Source organism: Fukomys damarensis, unplaced genomic scaffold (assembly GCF_012274545.1).
Source record: "Fukomys damarensis isolate Sample0158 unplaced genomic scaffold, DMR_v1.0_HiC HiC_scaffold_17, whole genome shotgun sequence".
NCBI lineage: Eukaryota > Metazoa > Chordata > Mammalia > Rodentia > Bathyergidae > Fukomys > Fukomys damarensis.
The window spans coordinates 37,522,975-37,529,948 of NW_022900929.1; the positions used below are offsets into that span (position 1 = coordinate 37,522,975).

Below are 6,974 nucleotides of genomic sequence, written 5' to 3' on the forward strand. Positions count from 1 at the left end.
TATTAACTCCTTAGGGTCTCATAACCCAGATTAAATGGCTGAGATTCAAGCTCAGTCTTGCTCCACGGGTCACACATTTTTAACTACTTAAGCCATTCTGCCATCCAAACATTTGTTAAAACAGGAAAAAAGATTTTATTCAACAAACTTGAAAAAGTAGATTCACTTTCTCTGGCTCCAGCCTCTAGTTTTTTTAAATCTACCCAGGCCAGATCAGAAAGCAAGGAATTCTACATCAGATTTGAAATACCATTCTTTCCTGAATAGATTTTGTATAAATAATACAAAAATAAAAGTTTAAAAGTGAGGCCATTGAAAAGTAAGAGGTCCCCCCCAATCAAAGCCACAGGGTTCCCTTCACCACAAGTAATTACAGAGACCTATTCTTGTCAGGAGAGGTAGTCCTAGAACTATTTTGTAAACCATCCGTAATGAATCCATGCAATTGGTTCTGACCAACATTATTTTTTAATGTCATAGAAAACTGATAAATTTGAAGGGCTCAGATTCAGAGTAAATAGTGTAGAACTGCATAGATATTGTCTCATGCCACTGTGTTTCAGTCTTACACGTGGCATAAACGCGCCCCAGACTGAGTCACAGAGTATAAAATGGCTTCCTCAGTCTGAAGCAGTTTCAGAGCAGTTAAAGACACGACCCAGCAGATCTACACATCTGCAAAGTAGGAGGGTAACTCTGCCAGAAAACTTCTACCCATCTCTCTCATTCGTCCAAGTGCCCCAGTTAAAGCAGAAGCCAGACCCCAATCCTCCTCTGCTCCTCTGGACAGTTTGCCTAGCCTCAGTCCAGAAGAGCCACAGCAAGGATTGATCATGTTGTACAAACTGCGGCGTGGGATGGCCAACCGCAACAAAACAAATAATCAGGCCAATTTCCCTGTCTGGAAATAAGAGCAGCACCCAGCAGGGGAGTACAAGATGGCATCGAAGCTCCTCCCTCCGTTGCTTCTCCTGTCACATCCTTGCTCTCCTCAGGAGCTGTTTTCCTCCATATGGTGGCTTTGTCCTCGAAGATTCACATAGCTGGAGGCCCCTGTGGGACATGTCGCGGTATCTTGACTCTGAAGTGTCAGCTGCTTGTGTAAAGTTGTGGCATACTTCTGGATTTATTTGTTCACTTGGTTACTATCTCGTACATTGGATCTTGCCTGTCTTGTTCTCTTCTAGACTCGCGGTGGCAAAAATAGGTCCAGACATCAAGGAGGCATCTGTAATTACATCTTGGATGGATGAATAAACCTTATGCAATGCAATGCAGGCCATGGTAGCCAAGAAGTCCCCCAAGCACACCTAGCATCAGACCGATTTTGAGAGGGTCTTTGCCCCCTCCAGCCCAGGGGCAGCCCTGTGAGTGCCCTCTAGAGGACCTCCTGCTGTAGATGGGGTTGGCCTGACCCTGCTTTTCCCGTATTTATCAGGTGGAGAGAGTTAGGGGACAGAGGGAATCACATGAGCAAAATGACTGAGGCCTGAAAGGATACACAGCAAGTAGTAATTACCAGGAGTGGCAAGGTACACCCCAAGAGGTCACGTGCCTGTGAGGGCATGGCTGGAGGCCAGGCCAGGCTGGAAAACTCCAGTCCTGTGAGCACCATGTTAAGAAGTTGCGTTTTATTTTGTAGGCAATGGAAAACTCCCAGTTGGTTTGGGAGCAGAGAGATAGCATGTCACGGTACCTGGGGAAGCAGCATGAAAGAAAGATCACAGGAAAGGAGGCCCCACGATGCAGAAGGCCAGTGACATGTCTGTTACACCATGCAGGTAAGAGATGATGGGGCCCCAGACCATCACGTGGTCCTGGGGATGGAGAGGAAGCCCTGGGGAAGACAGAAGGAGGCAGTGGTGAGAAATGTGGGTCCGAATAGTTATATTCAGGAAGGTCATTTGGGTCCTGTTGAAGCTATCAGGGAAGACGAAGACATACAGCTTGGGGATGGGTCATTCAGAAATCTGCTGAAAGCTAAAAACCTTTCCCCTAGGAAAAAATACAAAAACGTGGGTGTACTTTCAGCGTCCTCACATGTAGCCTCCCCACACCCTATCTAAGTAACAGATCCATGCTTCTGAGGAGCAGAGGTAGAAAGACAGAGTCGGAGGAGCCACTCCCCCGAGGGAAGGCAGAAGACTCAATGGTCCACAACACAGGCATCAATGGTTGCCCGTCATAAAGGTGGGGGAAGCAGAAAAGAGGGCAAGATGAGCTGCAAGTGTTGTTCCTAGAGGACAGAGGTCCTCATACACCAGGGAGACTACGCACCTGGCAGGTGATAAAGGGCAAGACAGAGCTAACTTCTCATCTTTATTCACTTAGAAAAGATGTACTATGCAGAGAGAAGCAGCCAGAAAACCTCATTAAAGGTCTCAGGTGAGACCTTTTCTCTGTGACCATCAAGGTCCTCTGTCCTTCTGAGGAAGTTAAGGCTGACTTGGCGGTCTTGAATCATCCTCAGACATGCGCAGAACTGGCTATTTGTAGGCTCACAGGAGAGAAGGTGTGTAGTAGTTCCAAAGCCTTGGGAGCCTGAGTGTCCCTCAGCAAGGAGCAGTCATGATTTCACTGTCACTTGCTCTGGGGAAAAGTGCCATCTAGGCACTCACCTGCCCCATGGGCTCTGGCTCATGTCCCCCCATCCTCCAGGACTGGGGGGGTGAGCTTCTTGGAGGCTGAAATCCATGCCCTCATGAAAGCAGCTCATATAAGCACAGAGCTTTGGGGGCCCGGCTACTTTGCCAAGGCCCTGGCCAGCACCCAAATGGGACACCTGCCGCGCAGATACGGGTGGCTCTGCTCCTACAGCTGGCGCTGTACCCGCAGGAGGTCCCCCTCCCACTGCTCCCCACTGAGGAGAAAAAAGCAGAAGGGAGGAAAGAGGAAGAATCCCAGGACACTGGTGATGACATGTGTTGGTCTTTTGGACTAAACCTTTTATAACATATTTGATAAAAAACTGAGCTTATAAAAAAAAACCCCACAAATCCTAGGGGGGCCCAAAAAAACAGAGTCCAAGGCAGGGACAGTGTTAAGTTCTCAGGAAGCCCAAGAGAAAGAAGGTCTCTTTCTTTATAAAATTTTGCAAGAATCATTTCATGAGTGAATTAATAACCCCATTTCTATTGCTTGTATGTAGAACAAACTTCAATTACACATGCATGTAGCTGTCTGCGTATGTGTTTAATGTTACATGAATACACCACATAGTTTATATATATAAATACACATAAATAGAATCATGCATTTACGTAAAGGTATATGTAGAAGCAATCAATACATATATGCAGAAGAGATGTGATAGAGAAATGGTGAAGGGCCCCCCTGAAAGCTGGAGTGTAGAGTACCAGCAGGCTTACCAAGTTTTCTATAGACAAGGACTTAAAAGGAAAATATGCACTCTCTGTAGAAATAACCTGGAAGAATCTAATTTTCTTCTTCATGATCACCTATATTCCACATTGATTTCAAAATCCAATCAATAGCAGTTTTTTTTGGTAATGACTCACATGTGTTGCCTAAAGCTATACCCGATAGATTACAGTTGGTTGTAGAGATGAGGTAAGGACAAGGGTATAGACTATAAAGTGTAAGCAATAGATTTAATTTGGAGGGGTGGTAAAGAGCTCACTTTGAGGGAGGAGGTCATGGAAAGGTAATTGTTCACCTGGAAATCAGAGATCTCTTTGGACAAAACCAAAGCCTTCACCCTAAGAACTATAAGAGAGAGAGAAAGATGGGTATGAATCTTTACTGTCTTCAAACATCTGAAGTGTTGGTTGTTTCGATTATAGACTAACAGGAAGGAAGGGATATACTGTACTAGCTCTGAAAACTTGTGAACCTCTTTAGTGAGGAAACAGTCATTATATTAACATCCACCTGAAATTCACCTGCTCCTTCTTTTTACACAGCAGTGGTTGAAGACTTGGTCTTTATATTACCCAATGTTCATTATTCTCCGGTTTCTTTATGAAGTGGAACAGAACTTTTTTAAAGTACTTTTTGTTTTGTTTTTCATAGACCAAGAATTGAATTTCAGACAAGGCCTTCCTCTTGAGTTTAGCTGTTAGAATCTGAGAGAAAAATTTGGTCCCACCTACTCAAGTGTATTGGATTCTATGGGGTTTTCTAACAGCATACATCACGGGCTGCATTTTATGTGCCTTAGTTTTCATTTCACAAACCTCTTTTGTAGGTCGTGTACTCCTTTCTGGTGTCTTTGTTGTTGCTGCTGTTGTTTTGCTGAGACAGGGCCTTGCTATTTATTTCAGGCTGGCCTTGGACTCACTATGTAGCCTAGGGTGACCTGGAACTCACAGTGATCCTCCTGCCTCAGCCTCTGGAGTGCTGGGATTACAGGCATGCACCACCATGTATTCTTGTAAGCTATATTGAATATTCTTTTAGGACAAAGTGGCATATGCATATGAGGAAACATATATTTGAAAGAGTAGGGCTGGGGATTTAGCTCAGTGGTTCCGCCTCCTGCCTGGCAAGTGCAAGGTCCCGAGTTCGATCACCAGTACAAAAAAAATAAATAAATAAATAGTAAAGGAGAGTATAAGGCTGAGAAGACAACTGACCTTGTAGCAAAAGTGGCTAGAATCTCAGAGTGTTAACAGTGACAAGTGTGCCTTTGGGACTGCTGGAGTCAGGTTGATTTTGGTCCAAATCATAGCTCTCTCTGTTTACTGGTGTGTGATTGGAGGCAGAGTATTCTGTAAACCCTAGTTTCCTGTCTCTTACAGTGACTCCGTTGTATTTGGATGGGGTGGCGGTGGTGGGTGAAATGGGATAATGATACACTTTTGTGGGTGTGTGTGTGTGTACCAGAGATAGAACTCAGGACCTTGTGTATGCAAGGCAGGTGCAGTGCCACTGAGCTAAATCCCTGGCCTCAAATGGGATAAGGTATAAAAAGCACTTCGCACACCCCGCTTCATATTAACCATTATTACTCTCAACACCAGGCCTTCGACAAACTGAGGTGGGCTGCTCTTGACCAGGTTTGCACCCCACCTTTCCACCCCTCTTCCCTCCCCAGTCTCTGACACCTTGGATGCCCCGTGGATGCATATACCCCTCCCGAGTACCTCCACACCTGCCCAACCCCCAAGCAGAATCGCACACATCCAAGCCACTGCTACCAAGAGACCCCAGTGCCCTGGTTTAGGCAATTCCCCAGCTGATCTTATGGCAGGGTGGGAGGTACACACCACTCCTTGTACCAGGACCATAAATTTGGCAACAGTAATGAAGAGGCAAAGTTTAAAATAAAAGAACATGGTGTAGGGACAAGGGGCACTGGAGGTAGGAAAAAGGGTAGAGCCTGCCTGGAGCTTTATTAAGATCAATAGGGAACTTCCTAAAAGAAGTTTCTGCTTCTACCACCGAAAGTAGTTTCTTCCCTCATAGGTGCACTCTGCAATTAGGATAATCAGAAAGACAACCCAGGCACCACAGTTACTAGGAAAGCCAGCTCCTCTCAGCCAGCCGATGGAGTGCAAGGGCGATGGGAGACAGCCCCCTAAGGACTCTTTAATAGGTAAGACACGCATGCACATGCTCACACACACACACTTACACATGTGCACGTGTGTGTGTGTGCTCTCACTTTAGCATCAGTCTAATATCGTACCAGATAAACACGTGTACACGGGTGCCCTTTACTCAAAGCTGCCTTCCTACAGGCCCTCCCCTTCACGTCTTCATCACAAAGGGACAGGAAGAAACCAACGGGCCCGGAAAGCTGGGTTAGGATCAAAGACAGCCAAGGAACAGATCAGATATGGACAAGTTCCCCCGGGGGTGGGGGGAATGGAAAGACACTGGTCCCCAGAAAACCAAGCCAGGGATAAGAGCTCCCGGGCTTCCGCCCTACCTCCTCACGGTAACTGTACATCCCCTTTCTTTTCCATCTTTTCTCCCCAAATAAACTCTTTTGTGATACTAAACTTTTCCTCTTTTTTAATTCTTTACGGGTGCCAGGTTTAGAATCACTGGGAGCTGCGCTTTCAGCAGAGCAGTGGCATGGCGTGACATAAGGCGGTGAGCGGCCCACCCCTGGAGGTAACAATGGTTTATTTGGAAAAGGATGAAAAAGAAAATGATGATGAACAGCTACTCTGGGGGAGTAGGGGACCTCAGAAGTGAATACCTGTTGATTTTTTGTCAATTACTTTCTACTTAGGACTAGAGATTTCTCCCATCCTCCCATCCGTGGGCACCTGGAAGTTGTTGACATTTGATCGGCTCTCTGGCTGTCTTTGACTCTCGTCTTTCTCGTCCTTTGATTTCTTCTTGCCTGTGATGGCGCGGGGGCGGGGGCTGCTCATAGAGGGACAGCTTACAGCCGGAAATTAGGGGGACATGTGCGTATCTGGTACAGGTACAGTGAGGCTAAACTGAGAATACACATGCAAGTATATATGCATAGTTGTGTGTGTCTTTTGTGTATTAAGGGAGAGTCCTGAGGTGGCTGCCCCTCATCTCCTTTGCATTTTATCAGAGGTGGGTGAGGGGGCTGGTTTCTCTGGCCTTTCAGGTTCTTGGATTCTTCTCTACCCATAGATTCTTCCTGTTAAATTCTTACGTTAATTGTGTTCCCTGGCACCTTCCCGGGTCTGGTTTCTCTATCTTTTCTTACTTTTGTCTTTTTCATTGCTGGAGTCTAACTGCAGAAGCAAAAGCTGCCTTTAGTAAGATTTGTTATGATTTCTTTAATCAAGCTCACTGAGGACCTATTTATCCCTTTTCCTGCCCAGGACCCCCTGCCCTACCATCCCAGTTCCCGACCCCGACCCTGAGCTCCATAGGAGAGGCCGGCAGGGCCGAAGGGGGTTGCACCGAGGCTCGGCGGAGTTGGGCCGAGCGCCCCCGTCCCCCATGCCTGAGAGGTCCGCCGCACGAAGGGGCAGAAGGAAAAGTGCGGGAGGCGCGGGCCGGGGCGCTGCTGAGCACCG

At 46.7% G+C, this 6,974-nt stretch overlaps 1 protein-coding gene across 1 annotated transcript in view; it reads left to right on the forward strand.

Moving 5' to 3' along the window:
- Positions 1 to 1,728: 1,728 nt before the first annotated feature.
- Rasgrp1 (RAS guanyl releasing protein 1) overlaps positions 1,729 to 6,974 on the forward strand; it is a 75,502-nt gene continuing 70,256 nt past the window's right edge. Inside the window, exon 1 of the mRNA XM_010624644.1 lies at positions 1,729 to 1,781. Coding sequence (XP_010622946.1) covers positions 1,744 to 1,781 — 38 coding nt within the window. The 5' untranslated portion in view covers positions 1,729 to 1,743. The remainder of the gene's footprint in view (positions 1,782 to 6,974) is intronic.